The sequence below is a fragment of the Oncorhynchus masou genome, chromosome 11 (assembly GCF_036934945.1).
Source record: "Oncorhynchus masou masou isolate Uvic2021 chromosome 11, UVic_Omas_1.1, whole genome shotgun sequence".
Lineage (NCBI taxonomy): Eukaryota > Metazoa > Chordata > Actinopteri > Salmoniformes > Salmonidae > Oncorhynchus > Oncorhynchus masou.
In genome coordinates this window covers 54201193-54228383 of record NC_088222.1, presented here as the reverse complement: position 1 = coordinate 54228383, position 27191 = coordinate 54201193, and the positions used below count along the sequence as shown (strand labels likewise).

The window sequence follows — 27191 nt, the reverse complement described above, 5'->3', positions numbered from 1 at the left end:
AAAAAAAAAAAAAAATATCAAAAGCAATGGCAGTCCAAAGAAACGTTAAAGGTGGGGTAACGCTAATCGGCAGAGTGAAATATGCAACCATTGCTATTTTAGCGCGTGAAAAAACCCGCTAAATAATTACATGAGTAGGGGTAGCCGCCTATTTATAGCCTAACACTAACATCACATCAAGTTTAATTAAGCTACCTTGCAGCAATTACCCAGCCTAATATTTTTTTCTATGAATTTGGGGTGGCGTAATTAGTCAAACGAACCAGGTGTGCAGATATATATGGCAATCAAAATACATAACATTAGCTGGCCAAAATGTATTGCAAGTCATACCACCACGAATACAATTGATGGGCTCCATCCAATATCTCAGTTAGCTAAGGTAATGTAGCTGGTGTAATTCTCCGTCATCTTTCTTTGATTTAGGATATGACATCCTTTATAGCCCATGTCTATTCAACCATTCACAAACTGAAATGAACCAATGCTCGCAAACACATGCATCGTTGTTGCTCAACCAGCTAGGCTACCTAAAAACGAAAGCCTGGACAGTGGAACTGGAAGTTGGCAAAGCGTTTGGTTAACGATAACCTCTCCTGATGTCAGTGCGCTCGCGCCTGTAGGAAATACCTGCCTGGCTGATCTTGCTGTAAAAGGAATGTCTCTGCAATAACCCGTCTATTTTACACATTTCATATATTCTTTGCGAAATATCTGGAACTTCCTCGTCCTCTTATTTGCTGTGTCACATCACCACGTTTTTATTTCCAAATCTACAGCCACGGAGTGGAAAGCAGTATCAGTTTTAGCTTAGCAACGGAGAGGTTTGTTACTAGCTACACCTTGATTGACAAAACTTTACATCCAATGGCATGGCGGTGCTTTTTGTCCAGGCTCGGGATTACGAACCAATACAGTTTGTTGTGAAAGGTTGAGAGTTCACTCTGGTGCACGTGGTTTAAAATGGCTGCGCCCTTCACTAAATAATGATACAGAAGAAAATATTGGAACAGCTCAACGTTAAACCCCACCAAAGAAGAAACAGCTAAACATTTACAGCACATAGCTACATTAGAGCTGAAACATCGCCAAGGTAAGGAAGGAATATTCGACAGTACAGAAATACATAGACTGGCGTTTATTCCAGTGTAATCGTGATTAATAATATATAAATGTTTTGCTCTCTGAACTAGGCGACATGGACGGGGTTTTATAAAATGTAATGTTGGCTAGGTAAAGTTATCAGTCTTATCGAACGTGTTGCATACACGTTCACTCAGCCCTGTCTGACAGCCAACATTATTGACAGTGACATTTATTTTAAAAATGTGGTCATGCATTGCAGGGAATCTTGTTGAAGATGTCAGAAAACAGCAATGTCGTTGTACAGAAAGGCACCAGCCGCACAGTTTCCAGAGCCCTGATCATTCAAATGATGGCGGAAAATTTCGAACGGTTGCCTGAACTTGACAGGTACGTTTTTGTAGGCCTATGCCATAGAGAATGACAGAGGCCTCTAGTGGGCAAAATGTTTATTTTATTTTGTATTTTTACCTTTTATTTAGCTCGGAAAGTCAGTTCAGAACAACTTCACAAACTATGCGCACGCTTCAATGGCGCAGAAGTCCATGTGTTGTTATTCTGGGTGGCCAGATTGCTCACAATAGTGATGGGGAAAGTAAGTTTCCTGAAGCATAGTTAAGCACGTCTTTTGTTGCTAAACAACCAACTTGTCTAATGGCACAGGTACAAAGATGAGTCATCCATCCATCTCTATAGCCTAGACATGTTTTCATTGCCTTGACAGCCCTAGCCCTACTTGTAATTGACAGCCTTTTGCATTTTGCTCTCATAACATTAACAACTTATGAAATATCACTGTTGTTCTACAGGAAAATCTTCACCTATGGCCCCATGTACCTGGGAGGTAATGGGGCATTTGCAGGACTGATTGCCAACAGCTTATACAGGAGAGCACTGAATGTCACTCAAGGGCGTTTTACATCAAATCTCCCAATGGCTGTCCTACCATTCTTGACAACAGTGGCCATGTATAATGTAGCTGTATCCAAACCATTATTGTCTGGTGAGTGTTTAATTGTTTCAGTTGCAGTTGAAGTGTGATAATATTTTAATTGTTTCTGATATTTTTAAACTAATTTCAGGTGACCTTAACTGTCCAACCTGTGTCCTGATAAGAGGTGCCCTTGTCGGCGCAGTTGGTGCTGGCGTATATCCTATTCTGTTGGCTTTGCCTGTGAATGCAGGCCTTGCAACCAGGTATGTGCAACTCTTTGCAGTCGAAGGTTTCATCAAGATGCTTGGCTGTCTGAATTTGCATAATTATGCCACTGTAATTTTGACAGGTACAACACTACACCATTGCCAGAAAAGGGAAACGTCCTCCGTTTTTGGATGAACGTTACCCAACCCATCTTAAGGAAAATGGGTGTTGTGATAGTACTACAGGTGTTCTTTGGAACCTACCTAAGCTCCAGACACTTTGACAGCTACTTGAAGTTGATTCAGTTGTCCACCTCAAATGGTGAGGAGCTTCAGGATTAAAAGTTTCAAACAAACCTAAATGTTCTGTATTTTTAATTTTCTTCAGTCCTTGAGTTGCATGTACAAACATCTGGATAATCATAATGTAATGCTGGACTAAATTTATATGCAATGTCAAAGGGCAAAACAAAACCATGGGGGTACTGCAGATTGTAATTTTTCCCACTTTTCAATGAGGTTGTTTCCGGCTCTATCGGTGTAGAGGCCCATTCAGAACTGTAATTCCAAATAGATGGCAGCGTCACACTGCAACGATAAAAAACTGGCTGACATTTTTGCAAAAGTTTATTTTTTTAAATCACATAAGTATTCAGACCCTTTACTCAGAACTTGGAAGCACCTTTGGCAGCAACTACAGCCTCGAGTCGTCTTCGGTATGACGATACAAGTTGGCAAACCTGGATTTGGAGTTTCTCCCACACTGAGCATCGCTGCACAGCTTTTTTCCAGGTCTCTCCAGAGATGTTCGATTGGGTTCAAATCCAGACTCTGGCTGGGCCACTCAAGGACATTCAGAGACTTGTCCGGAAGCCACTCCTGTGTTGTCTTGGCTGTGTGCTTTGGGTCGTTCTGTTGGAAGGTGACCCTTTGCCCCCCAGTCTGAGGTCCTAAGCACTCTGGATCAGGTTTTCAAAGATCGCTCTGTTCATCTTTCCCTTGATCCTGACCAATCTCCCAGTCCCTGCCGCTGAAAAACACCCCCACAGCATGTTGCCACCACCATGCTTGCAGTAATATTTTGGTATCCTTCCCCACATCTGTGCCTCGTCACAATCCTGTCTGACATACTGTCAACTGTGGGACCTTCTTATATAGACAGGTGGGTGCCTTCCCAAATCATGTCCAATCAATTGAATTTTCCACAGATGGACTCCCAAGTTGTAGACACATGATTGATCAATGGAAACAGGTTGCACCAGAACTCAATTTCAAGTCTCATAGCAAAGGTTCTGAATACTTATGTACATAAAAGGTATGTTGTTTTTTTTAAATAGTAAATTTGCATATTTCTAAATTGGTTTTCGCTTTGTTATTATGGGGTGTTGTGTAGATTGAGGGGGAGGGAAAAATCGTAGCCATTTTAGAATAAGGCTAACGTAAATGTGAGGAAGGAGTCTGAATACTTTCTGAATGTGATATACACACACACACCTCACTCAGAGCTAGTCTAAAAATCAACCCTGATTTTCAAGAACTTAATGAGATGCACAACTGTCTTATCTCAGCAATTATCCTGTCAAATTATAAATCCCCTCGTTGATATTCCTTGAGTACTACAAATATTATTTAAATCCCTAAATCACATTTAGCTCTGCCCAGAGTACCCCCTCCTGTGCATTTTACCAGTAGGCCTATGTTATAGATACTTGGGGAAAATCATAAGCTATTTGTATTGTGAAAACGTAATAGGATGCATATGCTCCATCGTTTACATTTAGTTGCCTGTTGAACAGGGAACACCTTACAGGATTGTTTATGGTATTACCATGTTTGTGTGCGGTTATAACCATATGAAAACTAGTTTAATAACCTCTAGGGAGAATGAGCATGATGTACTCACTAGAATTAGTAGACAGGATTCCAAACCACTGATTAATTTACCTGCAATTAACTTGTAAAATTTTGCATTGGAAGTGGAACCACAGCAAATCACACACACCTAGTTCAACAGTGCCTTCAGAAAGTATTCACACACCTTGACTTCTTGCACATTGTTGCATTAGCCTGAATTTAAAGTGGATTAATTGATGTGCATTGTCATACACACAATACCCCATAATATCAAAGTGGAATTTGTTTTTCAAAATGTTCAAATTAAATGAAAAAGCTGAACTGTATTAAATCAATACATTGGCAAGCCTAAATAAGTTTAGGAGTACAAATTTGCTTAACAGGTCACATAAGTTACATGGACTCACTGTGTGGAATAGTGTTTAACAACATTTCAGAATTACTACCTCATCCCTGTACACCACACATACAGATAATTGTAAAGTCCCTCAGTCGCCGGGAATTTCAAACAGATTCAACCAAAAAGACCCTGGAGGTTTTCCCAATGCCTCGCAAAGGGCACCTATTGGTAGAAGGGTAAAAATAAAGACATTGAATATCTCTGAGCTTGGTGAAGTTATAATTACACTTTGGATGGTGTATCAATACACCCAGTCACTACAAAGATGCAGGCGTCCTTCCTAACTCAGTTGCCGGAGAGGAAGGAAACCACTCACGGATTTCACCATGAGGCCAATCGTGACTTGAAAAAAGTTTAATGGCTGTGATAGGTGAAAACTGAGGATGGATCAACAACATTGTAGTTACGGCACAATACTAACTTTAAAAAAGGAACACTTGTCACTAATGTTTGCATTACTCATCTCATATGTATATACAGTAGAATAGTATAGAATACAGTATCTTAGTTTATGCCGCTCTGACATTGCTCATCCATATACTTAATAACATTCCTTCCTTATGTGTGTGTATTGGGTATATGTTGTGAAATTGTTAGATATTGCAGCACTGTTGAACTAGAAGCACAACCATTTCGCTACACCAACAATATCTGCTAAACACATGTGACTAATAAAAAGTTGATTTAAATGACAGAGTGGAAAAGGAAGCCTGTACAGAATTTAAAAAATATTCCAAAACATGCATCCTGTTCGCAACAAGACACTAAAGCAATACCGCAAAAAAATGTGACAAAACAATTCACTTTGTCATGAATACAGTTATATTTTGGGAAAGTCCAATACAACACCTACCACTCTGTATTTAAGCATAGTGGTGGCTACATCATGTTATAGGTATGCTTGTAATTGTTATGGACTGCAAAGTTCTGCCAAGATAAAAAAAAAGCTCCATTCCATTTCTAAGCACAGACAAAATGCTAGAGAAAAACTTGGTTCAATCTGCTTTCCTGGGAGACTAATTCACATTCAGAAGGACAACCTAAAAAAAAAACAGGCCAAATCTACACGAGTTGCTTAGCAAGAAGACATTGAATGTTCCGGAGTGGCTGAGTGAAATCTAAGTCAAAACTACAGCAAAACCTGAAGATGGTCGTCTAGCAATAAACAACCAATTTGACAGTGCATGGAGAATATAAAATAATGTATGTATATATAATTTTTTTAAATGGGAAAATGTTACACAATCCAGGTGTGGAAAGCTCTTAGAGACATACCCAGAAAGGCTCAGCTGTAATCGCTGCCAAAGGGGGTGCTTCAAAAGAATTGACTCAGGGATGTGAATTCTTAAGTAATTGAAAGTTCTGTATTTTATATATTTGCAAACATGTCTAAAAACATGTTCACTTTGTCATTATGGGGTATTTTGTGTAGATGGTGAAAGTGCCATATCCTAGGGTAACGCAACTGGTAAACATAGCAAATATGATCCAATTGCAATCCAGTCAAAATAGCGTAACATTTAGTTATGTCAAGCAATATACACTCAAAAAAAATAAAGGGAACACTTAAACAACACAATGTAACTCCAAGTCAATCACACTTCTGTGAAATCAAATTGTCCACTTAGGACGAAACACTGACTGACAATAAATTTCACATGGTGTTGTGCAAAGGGAATAGACAACGGGTGGAAATTATAGGCAATTAGCAAGACACCCCCAATAAAGGAGTGGTTCTGCAGGTGGGGACCACAGACCACTAAGTTCCTATACTTCCTGGCTGATGTTTTGGTCACTTGAATGCTGGCGGTGCTTTCACTCTAGTGGTAGCATGAGACGGAGTCTACAACCCACACAAGTGGCTCAGGTAGTGCAGCTCATCCAGGATGGAACATCAATGCGAGCTGTGGCAAGAAGGTTTGCTGTCTGTCAGCGTAGTGTCCAGAGCATGGAGGCGCTACCAGGAGACAGGCCAGTACATCAGGAGACGTGGAAGAGGCTGTAGGAGGGCAACAACCCAGCAGCAGGACCGATACCTCCGCCTTTGTGCAAGGAGGAGCACTGCCAGAGCCCTGCAAAATGACCTCCAGCAGGCCACAAATGTCCATGTGTCTGCTCAAACGGTCAGAAACAGACTCCATGAGGGTGGTACGAGGGCTCGACGTCCACAGGTGGGGGTTGTGCTTACAGCCCAACACTGTGCAGGACGTTTTGCATTTGCCAGAGAACACCAAGATTGGCAAATTCGCCACTGGCGCCCTGTGCTCTTCACAGATGAAAGCAGGTTCACACTGAGCACGTGACAGAGTCTGGAGACACCGTGGAGAACGTTCTGCTGCCTGCAACATTGTCCAGCATGACCGGTTTGGCGGTGGGTCAGTCATGGTGTGGGGTAGCATTTCTTTGGGGGGCCGCACAGCCCGCCATGTGCTCGCAAGAGGTAGCCTGACTACCATTAGGTACCGAGATGAGATCCTCAGTCCCCTTGTGAGACCATATGCTGGTGCGGTTGGCCCTTCGTTCCTCCTAATGCAAGACAATGCTAGACCTCATGTGGCTGGAGTGTGTCACCAGTTCCTGCAAGAGGAAGGCATTGATGCTATGGACTGGCCCGCCCGTTCCCCAGACCTGAATCCAATTGAGCACATCTGGGACATCATGTCTCGCTCCATCCACCAACGCCACGTTGCACCACAGACTGTACAGGAGTTGGCGGATGCTTTAGTCCAGGTCTGGGAGGAGATCCCTCAGGAGACCATCCGCCACCTCATCAGGAGCATGCCCAGGCGATGTAGGGAGGGCATACAGGCACGTGGAGGCCACACACACTACTGAGCCTCATTTTGACTTGTTTTAAGGACATGGCATGCAGCTCGACAAACGTATGAGTGACAGTTCCTTACATTATTTGTTGAACATTCAGACCTCAAGTGGTCTGTCAAAAAGAGTCAATGGCCTACGCTACCAGGTGTGTAAATCCTACTATATGCCACAACTCCAAATTAAAAATGGGAAAGATATCCAAAATGACTTGTATTTATCATTTTGAACAGCACATGTATTTTCTATCTAGATTTGTGCTTCAGGCATATAGCTAGACATGAACTTAGTCAGACTAATTTTGAGATCTGAGAACACCTGAAGCCAATTTTAGAGAGTGAACTATTACATTATACCTAAATGCAGCAGCATTATGTCAAAAACAAGTACACCAGATGAATAAGTGTATGCATATACAATATGAGCTCTCTGCTCAAATGAAGCCTCAGGTGTTTGGGAACCATTACCAATCCCTCCCCCCCCATTTTGTTGAGGAATTGATAGATCTTTGTCTGCAGAAAAAGCTTGCTGTTTGAAAAGAGAAAATAAGGTTAATATCAATTACATACAGCAACAGTCAAGACAAAATACATAACTGAAGCATGCATAATCAAAATAAAATTTATTGGCAATTACTTTATCAAAACCAATCTTCCTTAAAAATTGTTCTCTCGTTTAGAGATTGGCACAAAATCTTGTATTATACATAATTCTTCAAGACATACTGACTCAGTTTATACAACATTGGTGAAGTCAATTTCTATCAGGATCACCACATCAATAATAAAATATACTTTTACAAATGTGTTACATTGAAAAGTGTCAACACAAATCAAGTTAAACTTGTGAAGAAACTATTATACGACCTCTGACATTGTCAATGCAATAGGTAGTGGAACACTTGTCATCCACAATATTCTAAATTCACTACTTTTTTCAAAGGTGTGGTGGGATACTGGTAACATGTAGTCACTTACACTATTTGTTATACTACCTTTAAAAAAAATAACAGGCCAAGTTGGCAGCAGCGAGTTCCACCTCTTCAGCTTCCGACAGCAGAATCCACTTTAGCAATAAAGAAAGATAGGGGCGCTAAATAAAAACATCCTTCAGCAGAATGGTGATGTTTCACAAAGAGATCATTTCCAACCAAACTGTGGTAACCAACTATATATTTGTTGTTTCTCCCCCATTCTGGTTAGAGAGGCAATATGAACTAATAATCTAATACTATAAAACTCATTGTGAAACATCACCGTACTCCTTTTATTTTTTCTTCAATTCCAATAAAACTTGACTGCTAAATTCAAAAAGCTAACATTTCTTTATATTTGGCCATTAAATCAGTCAATTTGTATTTACAGGTTAAATTCTTAAATGCATAGAGCTTAATAAAAGAAAAGTATATAAATTGAGGTAACAAATTGAAGTAATTACTCAACTCTAACAAACAGAAACATATGTTCCAGTGTATACCTAGTTATTTTAAAACTTGAAATAACCTTGAAAAACATCTGAGAACGTATCAAATGATCAGCTTTTCTTGTTAAGAGATCCTTACCATGGAGCCAAGCAGACAGGGACGTTCTGTAACCCATTCATCCAGCATGGTTGAACAATCATCACCTAGAAGAAAACTGGCAACAAGGTTTAACGAGTAACGTGTTCTTATAATCATTGGTTTCAAAAGATTTCACACATGCTCATTCAACAATTCTTAATTAATGATATCAAAACAGTTTTAAGTGTTCATAAATTCCCCTGATATTTTTTTTTACTCTTGAGGTTAAATCAGGTTCAGTCTCAACATCTGAAAACAGATAAAAGTACTCGACCCTACATTTTGAGTGATGCGTTTGCACTCTCTGCACACTTAGTGCAGAACTCCACTGAGACGTGGTTCTTGTCCACGTGCAGACAGACGCCACCAGAGGTCTCCTTCTCACTCTTCACAAGTTTCCTAGGCAAGGCATAATCGTGGTCTTCGTTCTTGTTGGACTCCTGGAAAAGTGAGGAAGATAATTTCATGCCATTCACACCGCTCAGCCTTGACAACAGCTGGGCTAACATACTCTCGTTGGCCAACACAGCTCTCAGGTACCTCGACTCATCTTCCAACTCTTCCACCCTCTTATTCAATTGGACGTTTTCCTGTTTAAGTATGTGGTTTTCTGACGACAGAGACCCGACTTTATTCTCCAGCCCGTTGACGTATTCCTTCTTTTTCAGACGATTCATTCTTGCAGCGATGGCGTTCTTGTTGATCATGCGCCCAGACAGGTTCTCTCTCCTCTTCCTTTTCTGACCTGCAGACATTCCTTCTGGCGATGGCGTCCTGGATGCGCCAATTCCAAAATCGTGATCTGTTGTGTTACCCACACCTAATTCGGTCAATCCAATGTCAAAAAGAGGGGAGACAGCATCCTTCTCAAATGTCCAGTCTAACTTGTCGATTCCAAGTAAACCATCAAGCTCTAATCCGCCAGTACTATCCCCATTCTCTGAGCTCATGTCTTCGTAGGGACTCGTTTTAAAATGTATAGTTTCAACAAAGTCAGGGACTTCAATTTCAAAAGGACAATTTGAGGTGTGCACCTCCACATCGGTGTTGTCTGAATGACCTCTTCGTCTGGTGATCATTTTAGCTTTTGACGACGGGCACCACCAATTTATTCCCTCTCCAATCTGGACTCTGCATAGATTTTCTGTGAGGATACACAAAAGGACATTGATTAATAACACTGTTTTTAATTAGGTCGGTTTAATGAATCTGTTGGGTTTCAACAGATTAGCAATGAAATAAATATTTGAGCATTCAGTGAGTAAGTCATGCCTATTCTTCAGATTCCCTCCATTATCTCAATCCCCATTTGGAAGTGCCTTCGGTCTTGAGGCCATGCACATTTCCTTTACCAAATATAAAATCAGGTTCTTCTGATCCAAAACTGTTGCATTAACAAGTTGCATCGAGTTAGCTAGCCAATGTATTCTTTATTGCTATGTCTGTTTGTGGCAAGGCTTAAGTTGTTGGCGACATCATCGTCATATCTGTGCAGGAGTGTAAAAACAGGTATTTTTTGGGGGGGTATTTGTACTTTAATACATATTTTGGACAACTTTTACTTCACTACATTCCTAAAGAAAATAATGTACTTTTTACTCCTTACATTTTCCTTGACACCCAAAAGTAATCGTTACATTTTGAACGCTTAGACCATTTTCCTGTCCTGCTAATTCACGCTTAAATTTAACAAACAACTTACTAAAGTATATTTAAGCAATTAAATTTATTTTTGATATTTAGAAACAAATCATTTTACTCAAGTAGTTTTTACTTAGTAACTAACTTTTACTTGAATAACATTCTATTAAAAAGGCATCTATACTTTTACTCAAGTAAACTCTAAAAAGAAACATCCCTTTTTCAGGACCCTGTCTTTCAAAGATCATTTGTAAAAATCCAAATAACTTCACAGATCTTCATTGTAAAGGGTTTAAACACCGTTCAATGAACCATAAACAATTAATGAACATTCATCTGTGGAATAGTCGTTAAGATACTATCAGCTTACAGATGGTAGGCAATTAAAGGTCACAGTTATGAAAACTTAGGACACAAGAGGCCTTTCTACTGACTGAAAAACACCAAAAGAAAGATGCCCAGGGTCCCTGCACATCTGCGTGAACGTGCCTTAGGCATGCTGCAAGGAGGCATGAGGACTGCAGATGTGGCCAGGGCAATAAATTGCAATGTCCGTACTGTGAGACGCCTAAGACAGCGCTGCGAGGAGACAGGACGTACAGCTGATCGTCCTCGCAGTGGCAGATCACGTGTAACAACACCTGCACAGGATCGGTACACCCGAACATCACACTTGCGGGACAGGATGGCAACAACTGCCCGAGTTACACCAGGAACACACATTCCCTCTAACAGTAATCAGACTGTCCACAATAGGCTGAGAGAGGCTGGACTGAGGGCTTGTAGGCCTATTGTCAGGCAGGTCCTCATCAGACAATCACCGGCAACAATGTCGCCTATGGACACAAACCAGAACTGGCAAAAAGTGCTCTTCAATGACAAGTCGCGGTTTTGTCTTACAAGGGGAGATGGTCGGATTCGTGATTATCGTCAAAGGAATGAGCGTTAGACCGAGGTCTGTACTCTGTGGGGTGGGATCGATTTGGAGGTGGAGGGTCCGCCATGGTCTGAGGAGGTGCGTCACAGCATCATCAGACTGAGCTTGTTGTCATTGCTGGCAATCTCAACGCTGTGCGTTACAGGGAAGACATTCTCCTGCCTCATGTGGTACCCTTCATGCAGGCTCATCCTGACATGACACTCCAGCATGACAATGCCACTAGCCATACTGCTCATTCTGTGCATGATTTCCTGGAAGACAGGAATGTCAGTGTTCTGCCATGGCCAGCGAGGAGCCCGGATCTCAATCCCATTGAGCACGTCTGGGACCTGTTGGATCGGAGGGTGAGGGCTAGGGCCATTCCCCCCCAGAAATGTCCGGGAACTTGCAGGTGCCTTGTTGGAAGAGTGGGGTAACATCTCACAGCAAGAACTGGCAAATCTGGTGAAGTCCATGAAGAGGAGATGCACTGCAGTACTTAATGCAGCTGGTGGCCACACCAGATACTGACTGTTCCTTTTGATTTTGACCCCCCTTTGTTCAGGGTCACATGTCTGTGGAACTTGGTCAGTTTGTCTCAGTTGTTGAATATTGTTCTGTTCATACATTTTTAAACATAATTTAAGGTTTGCTGAAAATAAAACGCAGTTGACAGTGAGAGCATGTTTATAACAATTGGGTAGTTTTTCCACCACTGTAGCTGTGAGTCTTTGTCAAAAAAAATTAAAGGCTGTTTAATATGAACATTTCTTGTGCAGCTGTTCAAAGCAGGCTGCGTCTAGGCGCCAAAATATTGTCTGAGAATATAGCTAGCCAGTAGCTACACAGTGATTTGGGAATGATTCCATACCGCCATACACAGGCTGCGTATCAAACTCAAAATATACACCCTCATCCACTTACTCTGGCCTTATGCCCTAGGGGGAATACCCGTCACCATCTTGGATGTCGGGCCATACAAGGGAAGTTCACAACGTAAGCCCCTCAGCCCTTGTTTTTAATCGAGATTGCGAGTGAACAATTATGTTCACTACACGTCCTGAAACATCCCATAATTAAATTTGCGATGATTGTACAACCGCTAAGAAAAGTCAGACAAAACCTCAACATGGAGAAGTCAACATACAAATGTAAGTAATCATGTATGTAAATAAGTTAGAAGCTCAAACACGTATTGTAAAAGTGATGTTTTTTTTTGGTTAGCTTTTGAAAACTGTAGAAATAAAACATTTTCCTTCAGAAGTTCCAGCTAGGCAGGTTAGTTAGCTAATTAATTTGATAGTTATTATATAGTATGCATATATTAATAATTATTTAGAAAATGTAAGCAAACATGCAATCATAAATGACTGTAGCGCATATAAAGCATGCTTGAAAAAAACAAACATCGCGGGATTAACGCATTTCCGGGCAAGGGCGGTCCATTTAAAAATAAATTCCTTCCTCCCTCACCCTGCAAGTGTATACTTGTCGTCCACTTAATTTGAGGGCTGAGGGGATACAGTGTGTCCGTTGAGTGTTTGGAACGTAACCACAGTAGGTAGAGTATCACAAATTCGGTACTGCCCTGGTTTTTACCTTAGCAATACACAACGAAGAATTTGACCAACCTTTACTTGCCGATATTTCAATTACAGACTAGGAAGACCGACAACACTTAAACGTCCATGTTTAGTTGCATGGGTTTCGAATGAATTTAGAAAATGCTCCGTTACTAAATTATAAAATGTTTTGGGCCATGAAGTAAATCAAATCAAATGTATTTGTCACATACACATGGTTAGCAAATGTTAATGAGGGTGTAGCGAAATGCTTGTGCTTCTAGTTCCGACAATGCAGTAATAACCAACGAGTAATCTAACCTAACAATTCCAAAACTACTACCTTATACACACACAAGTGTAAAGTAAACAGACAATGTGTGGGCCCTGTCAATGAAAATATTTGAAATAGACAAGATGGCAGCGTACACTTTGGATTAAGTGCTTCATGGAGCAACACGCATTTCATTTAATAATGGTGCATGTTCTTAATTCAAACGAACCCCATGCAACTAATTTTGTCATGGAAGTTTAGAATAATTGTTGTCTTTCAAGTCTGGAATTGAGGAAGTATCCCCAAGTAAAGGGTTGTCACTAGTTACCATCACACCATATCAATGGATATATTAGATCGTTAAACTATCTGCTTTTTGGTCTTAATTTAAGGTTACCATAGCACTGTGGTTAAATTTAAAATCCGATTTTAAGAAGATACGTCGCAGAAATGGGCAGCGTTTATGGCTGTGGTTGGTTAACTCATTAACATTGCTTGGCAACTTTAAATAAAAAAAATAACGTTGGCGAAAACACCAATTACTTAACGTTAGCATTATCAATTATCACGTGAGTACTTGCATGGATTGCTAGGCTGTTCCAACAAATGAAAGTTGACAAGCTAACTAACTAGGCCTAACGACATTAGCCTTGCTAGCGTTAGGTAGCTAGCTATACTTGAAGCGGAGTGGCGTAAAGCATACCCAGCACAGAATCTGACCAACCTTTACTTGGGTCGTCACAGGGTAACGTTACTTAGACAGCCATTGGCAATGCGCATAAACAATGTCTGACACGGCATTTTTTAAGTACTGGAACCATACACTTACCGTCCGTCAAGCTTTAAGTGGATCAGATTGTATCTATTTGTTTGCAGTACTCTTCAGGTTCTGTTAGTAAAACAAAGTGTTGTTTGAAAGTCGGTAAACTCACTGACCACACAAGCTGAGAGAACTTCGAAACGTACAAAAGACGTCAACGATGGCGAAAATTCAGAACGTTAACACTGAGGCGCCATACTGTTAGTATTTATGACGCGTCCAAAACAACTCGGAAATGGCCGACTTCAGTGCTTTCAAGACAACTGGTAACTCGAAAACAAACCGAGCTCCGACTGGGGAAAATCGTTTTGAACGAACATCCAACTGAGAATTCCAACTTGGGCCTCTTTCTAGACCTCCGACCTGAAGATCACTGACGTCATGATTTGACCTCGTATTTTTCCCATGTGCGTTGAAGGCACCATCAGAAACTCTGTGCTGGTCGCGTTGTTCTCTGCTCAGGGATGAATTTTTATAACTAACCCAATAACTAGGCTCATTGATTTATGAGGTAGTCACTAGTTACCACAGCCACAAAGTCAAATGGTCTATATCGTCATTTTTTTTGTAATATTCATTTAAGTTTAGCAGTGTGGTTAAGGTTAGGTTTAAAAAATCCCAATTTAAGAAGATAAATAGTAGAAATAGGCGGAGTTTATGACTTTGTGGCTGTGGCAACCATGGTGATAATGGTGCTTTCACGACAACAGGGAACAAGGTCATATCAAATCTTATTTGTCACATGCACTGAATATAACAGGTATAGTAGACCTTACCGTGAAATTCTTACTTATAAGCCCTTAAGAACAATGCAACTCGAGAAATAGTTTAAAAAAAAATATGAACAAAAACAAATATTTAAAAAAGTAACAAGAAAATGACATAACAATAATGAGGCTAGATAAAGGGGATACCTGTACAGAGTCAATATGCGTGGGTAAAGGTTGGTTAAAGTAATTTGTCAAGTGACGATGCATAGATAATAAACAGAGTAGCAGCAGTGTGGAAACGAAGGGGAGGTGGGGGGGTGTAAATGTAAATAGTCCGGGTGGCCATTTTAATAATTGTTCTGCAGTCTTATGGCTTGGGGGTAGAAGCTGTTAAAGAGCGTTTTGGTCCTAGACTTGGAGCTCCGGTACCGCTTGTCATGCGGCAGCAGGGAGAACAGTCTATGACTTGGGTGACTGGAGTTTTAGATCATTTTTTGGGCCTTCCACTGACACCACCTAGTATATAGGTTCTGGATGTCAGGAATTTTGGCCCCAGTGATGTACCTACCTTAGACCACTGCGCCACCCGAGAGGCCCCTAGATCATACTTTTTGGAGAAATGTCCTCTGGTCTGATGAAACAAAAATAGAACCTGTTGGCCATAATGACCATCCTTATGTTTGGAGGAAAAAGTGAGAGGCTTGCAAGCCGAAGAACACCATCCCAACCGTGAAGCACGGGGTGGCAGCATCATGTTGTAGGGGTGCTTTTCTGCAGGAGGGACTGGTGCACCTCACAAAATAGATGGCTTCATGAGGTGTGAAAATTACGTGGATATATTGAAGCAACATCTCAAGACATCAGTCAGGAAGTTAAAGCTTTGTCGCAAATGGGTCTTCCAAATGGACAATGACCCCAAGCATACTTCCAAAGTTGTGGCAAAATGGCTTAAGGACAATAAAGTCAAGGTATTGGAGCCCTGACCTCAATCCTATAGAAAACCCCTGACCTTAATCCTATAGAAAATTTGTAGGCAGAACTGAAAACCTTGCGCAAGCAAGGAGGCCTACGAACCTTACTCAGTTACACCACTTCTGTCAGGAGGAATGGGACAAAATTCACCCAACTTATTGTGGTAAGCTTGTGGAAGGCTACCTGAAATGTTTGACCCAAGTTAAACAATTTAAAGGTAATGCTAAATACTAATGCCAAATACTAATTGAGTGTGTGTAAATTTCTGACATAAATAAAAAAGTAAACCTGGGCTATTAATTACATCATTTTTTCCACATGGTTGGGGTGCCAGAATTTTCAGATATCAAAATGGTGTCATGGGCCAAAGAAGTTTGGAGGGCATGCAGTAAACCCCTGGGGCTTCCACAAAGTCAAATTGGCATATTGTAACAAGTCATGAAAACAAACATTTGCTTTTTGGTCATAATTCAAGGTTAGGGTTAGCAGTGTGATTACGGTTAGAGTTTAAAATCACATTTTAAGAAGATAAATTGTAGAAATATAATGAGTTTGTGACTTTGTAGCTGTGGTACCTAGTGACGACCAACATACAGGAACGGCCCGAATAGGCCCACAGTTCACTTTCTTGAAGCTGGGGGGCAATGTTGAGTCGATATAGAATATGGGGTTTCCATGGAAATAGGGGAACGCTGACTTCTCGCTCAGCAGACAGTAAGGTGTCAAACAAACAATCATCAGCTGTTTTGTGAAGTTTTAGCTAGCCAACATGGGTAAGAAGAAGTCATCAGATGAAGACAAAACTACGTTGGCGGAGGCCTTTATCAATTTTCAGTAAGCACTGTTTTATTAACCTTCTTAGCTAATAAACCAATCCAATGTTGCAACGCTAGTTTATTGCAAATATCACTCTAAAGTCAGTGAACTAACGTTAGCTAGCTAGTAAGCGAGACAGTTTGGCTAGCTGGCTAGATTTGCTTGTCAGTTTACTAAACTAGCTGCGATCTGAATTGAAAAGCCGTACACGTAAAGCCTACTTTTTTATGATCCATTCGTTCAACTAGCTAGCTATATAGAATGATGCAGAAAGTCACGACGTATGTTATAGCTCGATACATAATAATCTAGAGGCAAAAGAAACGCACACCCATTTTGGCGAGGTGCTGGCACACTCTAGCTCAGACGCAATAACGTAATAACCAACGTTTCGTTACACCCCGATGTAGATAGCTTGTCTGTCGAAACGTTGGTTATTAGGTTATTGCATCTAAGCCCCGAGTGTGCGACTCTCCTTTAACTTTTCATAGCTAGATACATAACCTTTGAAATAGACAGAGACATTAAGCCTCTAGCTTGATAGACCTTAACGTTTTGAGCAACAGAAATTGAACGTGCCATTTTTTTTGACATTGACTCAAACCACACATTCCCAGACTATGACTTACTTGTGTGTTGTATTTAGGCTCCAAGTTAAGCGAAAGGAAATACATGAGTGCCAGGAGGAGGTCAGTCAACTCGAGACAAAGAAGCAAAGATACACAGAATTGGTGAGAACATTAAGCAATAGTGAATTCACAAGGTCTGTATTAATTTTCCATTCCTCAAAACATCAGTAGTTTTATTTTGCAACAACTTTATTAGTTTAGGACAAAGTTTCCCCAAACATGGCCCCCCCCCAGCACCACATAGATTCAAATAATCGAAAATGTATGTGTTGGTTATTTGAATCAGCGGTGTAGTGCTAGGACAAAAACCCAAATGTGCCACCAAGGTCATTGAATAGCCTACCCACTGACTCATTGAGTGAGAGCATCTGCACTATAAAATTAATGTGTTTTGTGCTCACACAGAGGGAGCAGTTGAAAGAGGAGCAGTTGGGGCACATCAAGGTCTTGCGGAAGCAGGCTAAAGAACAGGAGAGTAAGCTGGAGCAGAGAGAGGTGGTCAACAAAGAGCAGGTGGAGCAAGCTCTGCAGCAGAACTTGGAGCTAGTCCGCAGCCAGGAGAAAGAACTGGCAGGTAGTCTCTCGGCTCTCCAATACGATATACCATAATCATAAAGCTACCTGTCAATAACTGTTTTTACCATCCACCGGTACTCCTCACCTGGAATATTACGAATGTGCAATATTAATGTAACATGAATACAAATAGTTTGTCCCTGTGCGTGAGAGAGCTGCGTGCTGAAGTCATCCGCCTGGAGGAGGAAGTGCTCGTCATGCAGGCCGAGAGGCACATCAGGCAGGAGTATAAGATGGCCGGAAGCCAAGAGCACCAGCAGCAGATCCAACACCTGGAGGCTGAGCTGACTCAGATGCAGAAGGGGTTTCAGGAGATGGCAGGTACATGCACTCACAGGCTTGGCTCCTCTAAGAGATGGATAACTAAGCCCATTTTGTTCTGGGAAGTCAACTCTTATTCGGACCCCTGTAACCCTATACAAACCAGTAACTGGTTTTAGGAATCAACTCTTCTTTAAGTGGTAATATTTACAAAAACAAAAGTCAATTTGTTTACAAGACAGAGAGAGATAGATGTCCTCGCAGCTTTTCCCTTGACCGTGTCTCTTACTTCTACAGACAACATTCAGCGCTCGCTTGATGTAACTTTCAATGAAATTGACAAGAAGACAGTGCATCTCATAGATGACAAAAAACAACTGGCTACAGAGGTAACATAAGGCACATCAGCAGAACAGATTTCTTTATTTTCGATGATAACACACTTTTTCCTCAGAGGGCCATCAAACACCTTGACAAGCACAGCCGACAGGAGATCAAAGAGAATGAGTGGCTGAAGAGAGAGGTATGGCGTATGTATGGTTGAAAATATAAACAGCACATTAGGTTTGCTTTATTTTACAGGTAGTCATGATTTGTTCTAAAAGAAAGCTTAAGAAAGCACAGTAAGACCCATCATTTTTTGTTTGTGTGACCCTATTGTTACACAGTATACACTGAGTGTACCAAACATTAAGAACACCCAACACTTACAATTTAGTCCCCCCACCCCACTGTACAAGGTGTCGAAAGCGTTCCACAGAGATGCTGGCCCATGTCGACTCCAATGCTTTCCACAGTTGTCAAGTCTTTGGTTGTTGAGTAAAGTATTACCAGACATGATCAGAAAGCACATCCCCTTGCTCCAGGGGTCTGTACCAGAAAGATGGTTTCATGAGTATAAATTATCCAGCTAACTGTCAAAAATTATTTCATATTTTTGAGAAATATAGATTTAAAATTGACTGAACAGCAACAACCAATATACAGTTTTTCTTAATCAACCAGAAAATCAAGTTTGTGTGGCTGTTTATCAAATTTAGTTGGCTAATTTAATTATCCTGCTTTCTGGAATACCCCACAGCTTGCTATTTACACAAGAGAGGTATCCATTACAGCATTGGCCGTCCAACAACTGGAGGAGGAGAATCTTGAGCACATGGGTCAACTGTTTGAGCATCGCCTGGAAGACCTGCACATCTCTAGGTCCCTCACCTCAACATAACTCTTCACCCACATTCATATACTGTAGATGGCCATTTGCCCTGATTTCACTGTCACATTGTGTGACATGCCATGTCATATGTTACTGAATGAAGCTGGACAGCCTGGTCTGAGATCAGTTTGTGTTGCATAGCCAACTCCTATGGTCTTTGTCATGCCATTTTTAGGCAAGACAGCCCAAACAGATCTGGGACCCGGCCTCAATTATATGCAATGCTATTCTATTAATCCACTCACCTGTGGTAAAACGGCACTCTCCTTGCTTTCCATCTGTGGTCTCACTCATCTCTCTGCTCTCCTGTCCACAGAAACGTCTTCCTGACTCAGGCGGCCGGCCTGGGACCCTCTGACTCCACAGTACAGGAGACCATTATGAAGAGTAACACTCAAATCAAATATGATTTTTTTTGTCACATGTGCTGAATACAACCGGTGTAGACCTTACAGGGAAATGCTTATTTACGAGCCCTTAACCACAATATCAATGCAGTTTTAAAAAATACAGATAAGAATAACAAAAGTAACAAGTAATTAAAGAGCTGCAGTAAAATAACAAATAGCAAGACTATATACAGGGGGGTACTGGTACAGAGTCAATGTGCGGGGGGCACCGGTTAGTTGAGGTAATATGTACATGTACGTGGAGTTATTAAAGTGACTTTGCACAGATAACAACAGAGAGTAGCAGCGGTGTAAAAGGGGAATGCAAATTGTCTGGGTAGCCATTTGATTAGTTGTTCAGGAGTCTTATGGCTTGGGGGTAGAAGCTGTTTAGAAGCCTCTTGGCCCTAGACTTGGCAGTCCGGTACTGCTTGCCATGCAGTAGCAAAGCGAACAGTCTGACTAAGGTGGCTGGAGTCTGACAATTTTTAGAGCCTTCCTGACACTTCCTGGTATAGAGGTCCTGGATGGCAGGAAGCTTGGCCCCAGTGATGTTCAGGGCCGTTCACACTACCCTCTGTAGTGACTTGCGGTCGGAGGCCGAGCAGTTGCCATACCAGGCAGTGATTGCAACCCTTCAGGATGCTCTCGATGGTGCAGCTGTAGAACCTTTTGAGGGTCTGAGGACCCATGCCAAATCTTTTCAGTCTCCTGAGGGGGAATAGGTTGTCGTGCCCTCTTCACAACTGTCTTGGTGTGCTTGGACCATGTTAGTTTGTTGGTGATGTGGACACCAAGGAACTTGAAGCTCTCAACCTGCTCCACTGCAACCCCGTCGATGAGAATGGGGGGCGTGCTCGGTCCTCTTCTGTAGTCCACAATCATCCCCTTTGTCTTGATGACGTGGAGGGGGAGGTTGTTGTCCTGGCACTACACGGCCAGGTCTCTGACCTCCTTATAGGTTGTCTCATCGTTGATCAGGCAAACTTAATGATGGTGTTGGAGTCGTGCCTGGCCGTGCAGTCATGAGTGAACAGTGAGTACCGGAGGGGACTGAGCACACAACCCTGAGGGGCCGTGTTGAGGATCAGCATGGAAGATGTGCTGTTACCGACCCTTGCCACCTGGGGGCGGCCCGTCATGGAAGTCCAGGATCCAGTTGCAGAGGGAGGCATTTAGTCCCAAGGTCCTTAGCGTATTGATTAGCTTTGAGGGCACTATGGTGTTGAATGCTGAGCTGTAGTCAATGAATAGCATTCTCACATAGGTGTTCCTTTTGTCCAGGTGGGAAAGGGCAGTGTGGAGTGCAATAGAGATCTGTGGATCTGTTGGAATGGATCTAGGGTTTCTGGGATAATGGTGTTGATGTGAGCCATGACCAGCCTTGCGAAGCACTTCATGGACTGTGGCCAACCATCAGGTTATGATCAATTGTATTTTTTATTTGACATCCTTGTACAAATGTCAGCAACAAGCTGAATTGAAAGTACAACTTAAATACAAATTAACAAAACACCATAATATACAAACACAACTATCTTCAACTGTTTAGCAGGCGAACCAAAGCTGGGATGGCACTGCAGAGATAGTTCTTGGTCCTGCAGTGTAGATCCTAGGTCTAGGACATCTTTCAAATTGAAACATTTAGCTTTTTGTTGTTGCTGACAAGTGAAGCCATTTGTCCAGTGTTGCCAGTAGTGCAGCTCCTTGACTAGAAGCAGGGAAGACCACAAGAGGGACAGAGTAGTGATTCCTTGTCACTTTTGGAGTTTGTGCAACAGTTGCTGCCTTAGACTGTATTGACAAGCATATATCACAAATCTAAATATGTTAGCCTTTCTGAAATACTCACGTTTAATTCTTATTGCCACTTACAAATATCAATTATCACAATCGTCTGACAAAATAATACATTTGTCACATGCTTTGTAAGCAACAAGTGTAGACTAACTGAAATGCTTACTTATGGGACCGTTGCAACAATGCAGAAAAAAAAGAAATAAAATTAAAAGATGCACAATTTCACATGAAATGGGAAGCAAGTAGAAAGACATACCTGATCATTTTGATCTAAAATTAAATTTTTCGGAGACGACGGCTTTCCTTTGATTGTTTTACTAACCAATCTTCCACTAAGTGGGCACCAGTGTACCACTGAGAAGGGTGTTGTGATCAGTATCGTCTAACTCTCATGGGAGGCCTGCCCGGGCACAGGAAGCCACTGAGTCACAGCTCCCTCCCCAAGACTATTCGGCAACATGTTAACACTCATTTCCGTCTAAGACCGCATGTCCTCTCAGCTCAACTCAAGCTACAAACTTAAATGGCTACCAGCATGTTCCTCTCTTGGAATGTGGCATTTTCATTTACTGAGCTAATTCTTTTCACCCCTAACCCTATCCACATTTCCTCCATATTGGATACTGTGCAGGCTTTTATCTTTCAGTAAATCACTGTAGTCATTTTAACCCCTCCCTCCCTCCCTCCCAATGTCTAATGGTTTTCATGATTCCCACCAGACGGGGTAAGCAGCAGCCCCGTACCTCCCCTCCACCCAGCAACAGAAGCATGGCGGGCTCAAAAGCAGGCCAAAGAGTTGGAGAGGGATGAAACAAGTGGCAGCTGCAGTGAGGCAGCCTACAGGCCAACAGGGGACCCCCTTCAGGACCTCAGTGTGCTTCTGTACGGCAGCCAGACCTACCTGCAGGTAAGACCCATCTCAGGCTATTCTCGGATACAACACATCCATTAGCGTTGAAGTAGAGCTGAATCTCTATATGTCTATGGGCATATCTCAATAATCATGTGGTTTCCTCGACTCACCTTTCCTCCATCTGTGCCGACATTGAGGTATCTTATAACACTATTCAACTCAGCTTCCCTCAACCAAGGGCATAAGCTCTGTTAACAGCAGTTGTCTCTAAGTGACATTCACCTTGCTTTGGCCGATAGTTCTTCCATTTGGAGGGTGGCTCAGGTCGAATAGAAAGCAAAAACGTGGTCTAACCCATTTGTTTTTCTTAGTTGCCAAAGTTCAGTAGAAAGAAAGCTGTACTGGCAGCCTCCATCGTCATCTGTCGATAGATATATAGGTCAGCCTCAGCTGAGCGACAGCACAAGCTCGTAGCTACACTGAACAAAACTATAAAAAGCAACATGTAAAGTGGTGGCCCCATGTTTGAGCTGAAATAAAAGATCGCAGAAATGTTCCATATGCACAAAAACCTTTCCTCTCAAATGTTTACATTGCTGTTAGTGAGCATTTCTCCTTTGCCAAGATAATCCATCCACCTGACAGGTGTGGGATATCAAGAAGCTGACTAAACAGCATGATAATTACAGGTAGAACTTGTTCTTGGCACAGTAAAAGGCTACTTTAAAATGTGCAGTTCTTTCACTCAACACAATGACACAGATGTCTCAAGTTTTGAGAAGTGTGTAATAGACATTTTTATTTTACCTTTATTTTACTAGGCAAGTCAGTTAAGAACAAATTCTTATTTTCAATGACGGCCTAGGAACAGTGGGTGAACTGCCTGTTCAGGGGCAGAACGACAGATTTGTACCTTGTCAGCTCGGGGATTTGAACTTGCAACATTTCGGTTACTAGTCTACCCATGCTGACTGCAGGAATGTCCACCAGAGCATTGAATGTTCATTTTTCTACCATAAGCCACCTCAAACGTTTTAGAGAATTTGGCAGTATGTCCTAATAGCCTCAACCGCAGACCACGTGTATGACGTTGTGTGGGCGAGCCGTTTGCTGATGTCAATGTCGTGAACAGAGTGTTATTATAAATATTACAGCAGTGTGTGGCTTGGGTGTTCCTTATGCATGATGCTAAGTCACAGCAATAATCTGTATCCAAACCATGTGCCCACCTGATACACTTGGGAATTTCATTTTACCAGTGTTGAAGAGAACATGATTTCAGTAAGGCGCTAAACAAAGTCATGAATGTGACATCGAACTTGGCTTTCCTTTTGATAGATGCCATTCATTTTAGATTCAGAAGGTAATGAATCAGCGCTTCATTGAATCCTCCTAAAAATAAAAAACCCAGGGACAGAGGCTTGAGTGAAGGGAGCGAGAGCCTTAGGGATTGCCTCTGTGCCACCTCTTGGCAGTGGATGCAACAGAGACAACGTAGGGATCTGAGAGAAACAATCTCTCCTTGTTGCGATGGGAAATCTTGGGCCAAACAGGATGCATCTCTTATGAGACTACTCCCTTCCCCCTCTCTGTGCTGGCCAGCAGGGAGACATGCACCTGGGCCCTCTGGAGATGAAGCTGCTGACTGTGGTGGGCCAGGCTCTTCCCCTGCACCCTGTGCCAGCCGAGACCCCCGGCTCCAAAGGCTCCTCCTCAGCTCCAGAGATGCTCCAGGCTCCCGAAGACTGGCCCCTCACTGCCCGCATCATCCACAAGAGGTTCAAGTAGCCAGGCCCAAGCACTAATACACACACACACACACTTTTGTAAATGTAGCATTGGCCTCATGTTGGGATCAGAGACATATTACCATTAAACCTGCAATGATACTACAAACTCAAGGGTCTAAGAATATATTCTTAAGCAACAATTGTGCCACATGATGCTTCACAGGTTTAAAGTAGCTCAGAGTAGAAGTATTGATCTAGGTTCTGTCCATATAAATCTCATTCAGATCTATAAAACGGACTCACATGTAACTGACGTTAAAATGTCGATACAGACCCAGGTTATAACCCGGGGGAATTAGTGATTCACTTGTCTTACTCTTCGCCACAAACCTTTACCTCATTTATACCCAGATGGGTATAATCTTCCCCACAAACTCAAGATACTGTTGCAAAACACTTTATTGAAAAAAAGAAAAATCTACCAAATTATGCATACATTTATTTATATATTTAATATAAACAAAAATATAAATCTGCAGGTACAATGCAGTTAAAATGCTAATTTGATGAATAGAATAACCTTCATGTTCTGACCATCCTGCACATGTCCCACCCACCCCCATGATGGAAAGGATCCATTTTATATACACAAAGCACCGATCAACAGTGCTCCATTTCCCCCCTGCTCAACTGGATCCCACTGCCCACTTACCCGACATTCATTTAACATACTTTCTGTGCTTGAGTGATCTTGTATGGCTTAATAGACCAATAGAATAGTCCCAAAAACTGCTAACCCAGCCCTTCTGGCACTCTAGACAAGCTAGAGCAAACAAAGTATTTAAAAGATTTCAAATAGTATTTCAATTCAGATCTGACACTTAAAGCTGACCAGTGACATCCACAGCTCTTTCCCCTGCGTGCTGTGACCACCTCCTTTCCCCCAACCCCAATGCTGGTCTATGTAAAGATGGCCTGAGCATGAAGGACACTCTGCACATTCATTTTGGAAAGGCAGCCATAGAATTGTTCCATGTAAAATAAATTACATGCCAAGTGTAAAGCATAAAATGTGGATCGTTCCAAACGCAATGCCGGCAAATCACAAATGTAGTGCTAGTGAGTGAAAATGTTCCCTTAAGAAAAAAAAAAACCCAAGCTCACAGAATGGACTATTGAATCATTAAACTTGTTTTATGCCATTATCACCCCAGGGTTGTGACTGAGCTACTAAGAACTGTGCTTGACATTATGCTGGTTCAGTCGGTTACATTTCTCTCTTCATCTTTATATTAACTTTTTTTTTTTTTTACTCAGTCACACTCAAACTCCAATTATACAAATCCAATCATACCCATGTATACACCTGAAGAGTTCAATATCATATCCTCCGTGGGTATAAATAAATACAAACAATGCACAAGGAATGTCTACTGCAAACGTAATACAATTTCTTTTGAAAATCATGGTATAAAACAGAGGTTAGCTTTACTAATCAGTTATGGTTCAATTAGATAATGTACGATTGATGATCGGATCAAGCAATTCTGTGATAAACCACTATTTTCCATACATAACAGCAAAGTCAAAATGTCTCCCTTTCCACAACCATTTGTATCTTTTACAGAAGACCAATGGGATGAGTGATCCCTGTAGAAAGGTTAGAATGGCAGCGCACACTGTTTCTCGGAAGACAAATTACAAAATGGGATCCGTGTCCTATACTTGACGCCTCTTGGACATGGTTTCCCCCCTTGAGTCCTTATTTGTGCTGATATTCTCGATGAGGAGTATAACAGTTAACTGGATTTTTGCTTGAAAGTTAGTCTCGCTGCTTCATGGTTTGTCTTCGGAGGGCAAAAGCCTCCTTTAAGTTACATGAACTGCATCTGCTGAGAGAAAGATAAATGCCATGTTGAATGTATTTATTTTTTAAGTGCCAAACATTAATATTCCTTGTTTCCCTTGATACCCAATCAAGTTCTTTCACAAAATGTAGGCCAGAATATAATAGAACAATCTTTGTAGATATTTTTTCTCCAGCACTTGCGTTCTCAGATGTGTGTTTGATCAGGACAGCAGTGTGTCCTCAAGGATGGTCATTGACACGATTCAGTTAATCGCTGGTCCTGTGTCATGACTAGCTGAGAAGTCCTCCAGCACAAAACAGGACATATGACATATTCTTAGATCAAAAATGCCTTCCATCCAGGACTTACTTTTGGCCAAATCAAACACCCGAAAGCATAGTAATTTATTTTGCACTATCTATTAAATACATTCTGGCCACATTGATTTAATGAAAATGGAATGTATTGCAATGAAGATAACAGCAAAAATCTCATTTAAAAAAAGGGGGGGAACGATTAAGTGTTTGAAGCAGAGATTTGAAACCGGTTCAGGGAACAGAACTGAAAACCGTAAAATACGATTTTTCAAGGAAAAGAAATAGAACCTTTACTTTTAAAGCATGGGAACCGGTGAAGTTCAAGTCCCACAACAAAACCCCTATGCAAAATGCTCGGTCACTCAAACATATTCCAGTGTCTGCCTGCAAGCTGAAAATCTCTGCCCTTCCCGAAGCATAGGCTACTGTACTGACATTAGTTACAAGCTTGATTCAGAAGATAAGGAGAAAGATTTTTAATTAGCTAGAGAAGAATGGATTCACTTTTTCAATGATAGTTAAGGACACTACAGGCCTAGTTATCACATCTCGAGTTGGATCTATTAACTACAAAAAAGGTAAGACGTGTTTTTAATTCTGGTGCCACTCTGCACACGAGCTTGCTAGCTTGCTCAAGCTAGCTCAAGCTTGTTAGCTACAGTAGCTAGCTCAAGCTTTCAAGCGCGCTAGCTAGCTCAAACTAAGGACATTCAAAATTGCTCCACCTAGGTATAATTCTGGACCTAATTCGTATAATGCATGTCATAAGATGCCCAGCACTTAGCCTCCTCAACGCTCTCTTCCCATCCGCAAAATGTAATAACATTTTACACAATGTAAACAACTAGCTTGCCTGCTCTATTAAGTTACTTAATGAGCTAAAAAAAAAAAAAAAAAAAACTATTTCACAGGCTAAAAATAAAGAATACAAACCAGTACTTTGAGGGGTTTGAACTGGTTCCGAACTTTATTTTGCTGGTCAGAACAGTGGCATATAATTT

General features: G+C 41.5%; 5 protein-coding genes across 37 annotated transcripts in view; 2 read left to right on the top strand and 3 right to left on the bottom strand.

The window, feature by feature from the left end:
* Window positions 1-776, bottom strand: part of LOC135548842 (disks large homolog 2-like) — a 437518-nt gene extending 436742 nt beyond the window's left edge. For 12 of the 13 annotated variants that reach the window (XM_064978825.1, XM_064978836.1, XM_064978827.1 and 9 more), the window contains exon 1: window positions 631-726. The gene's annotated coding sequence lies outside the window, so the exon portion shown is untranslated. Of the gene's footprint in view, window positions 1-630 lie in introns of all 13 variants that reach the window. The other variant, XM_064978837.1, reaches the window with a different exon arrangement.
* A 54-nt stretch (window positions 777-830) lies between these two features.
* Window positions 831-4677, top strand: tmem126a (transmembrane protein 126A). Its single transcript, XM_064978874.1, has 5 exons — window positions 831-1093; window positions 1346-1473; window positions 1893-2086; window positions 2166-2280; window positions 2367-4677. The coding sequence occupies exons 2-5, from the start codon at window positions 1361-1363 to the stop codon at window positions 2563-2565; spliced, it is 621 nt and encodes a 206-aa protein (XP_064834946.1). The 5' UTR covers window positions 831-1093; window positions 1346-1360; the 3' UTR covers window positions 2566-4677.
* A 3569-nt stretch (window positions 4678-8246) lies between these two features.
* LOC135548847 (CREB/ATF bZIP transcription factor-like) lies at window positions 8247-14538 on the bottom strand. Its single transcript, XM_064978865.1, has 4 exons — window positions 14084-14538; window positions 9138-10002; window positions 8859-8934; window positions 8247-8362 (listed from the first exon to the last, which is right to left on the bottom strand). Exons 2-4 carry the CDS (start codon window positions 9935-9937, stop codon window positions 8294-8296), a joined length of 945 nt encoding a protein of 314 aa, XP_064834937.1. The 5' UTR covers window positions 9938-10002; window positions 14084-14538; the 3' UTR covers window positions 8247-8293.
* Window positions 14539-14628: 90 nt separating this feature from the next.
* On the top strand, window positions 14629-25138 carry ccdc83 (coiled-coil domain containing 83). Of its 2 annotated transcripts, none has more exons than XM_064978864.1 (10): window positions 14629-16590; window positions 17219-17303; window positions 17607-17775; window positions 17931-18098; window positions 18336-18427; window positions 18493-18561; window positions 19120-19241; window positions 19568-19638; window positions 22160-22347; window positions 23899-25138. In XM_064978864.1, the coding sequence occupies exons 1-10, from the start codon at window positions 16526-16528 to the stop codon at window positions 24079-24081; spliced, it is 1212 nt and encodes a 403-aa protein (XP_064834936.1). In that variant the 5' UTR covers window positions 14629-16525; the 3' UTR covers window positions 24082-25138. The 2 variants fall into 2 exon arrangements, with proteins under 2 accessions (XP_064834936.1, XP_064834934.1); XM_064978862.1 differs by having other exon boundaries at window positions 23896-25138.
* Window positions 24008-27191, bottom strand: part of LOC135548845 (phosphatidylinositol-binding clathrin assembly protein-like) — a 46157-nt gene continuing 42973 nt past the window's right edge. For 17 of the 20 annotated variants that reach the window (XM_064978841.1, XM_064978839.1, XM_064978846.1 and 14 more), the window contains one exon: window positions 24465-25915. Coding sequence is in view for 3 of the 20 variants with exons in the window: in XM_064978846.1 (XP_064834918.1) it covers window positions 25898-25915 (18 nt within the window). In the remaining 17 variants the exon portion in view is untranslated. Of the gene's footprint in view, window positions 24095-24464; window positions 25916-27191 lie in introns of those variants that run through there. The other 3 variants (XM_064978840.1, XM_064978847.1, XM_064978845.1) reach the window with 2 other exon arrangements.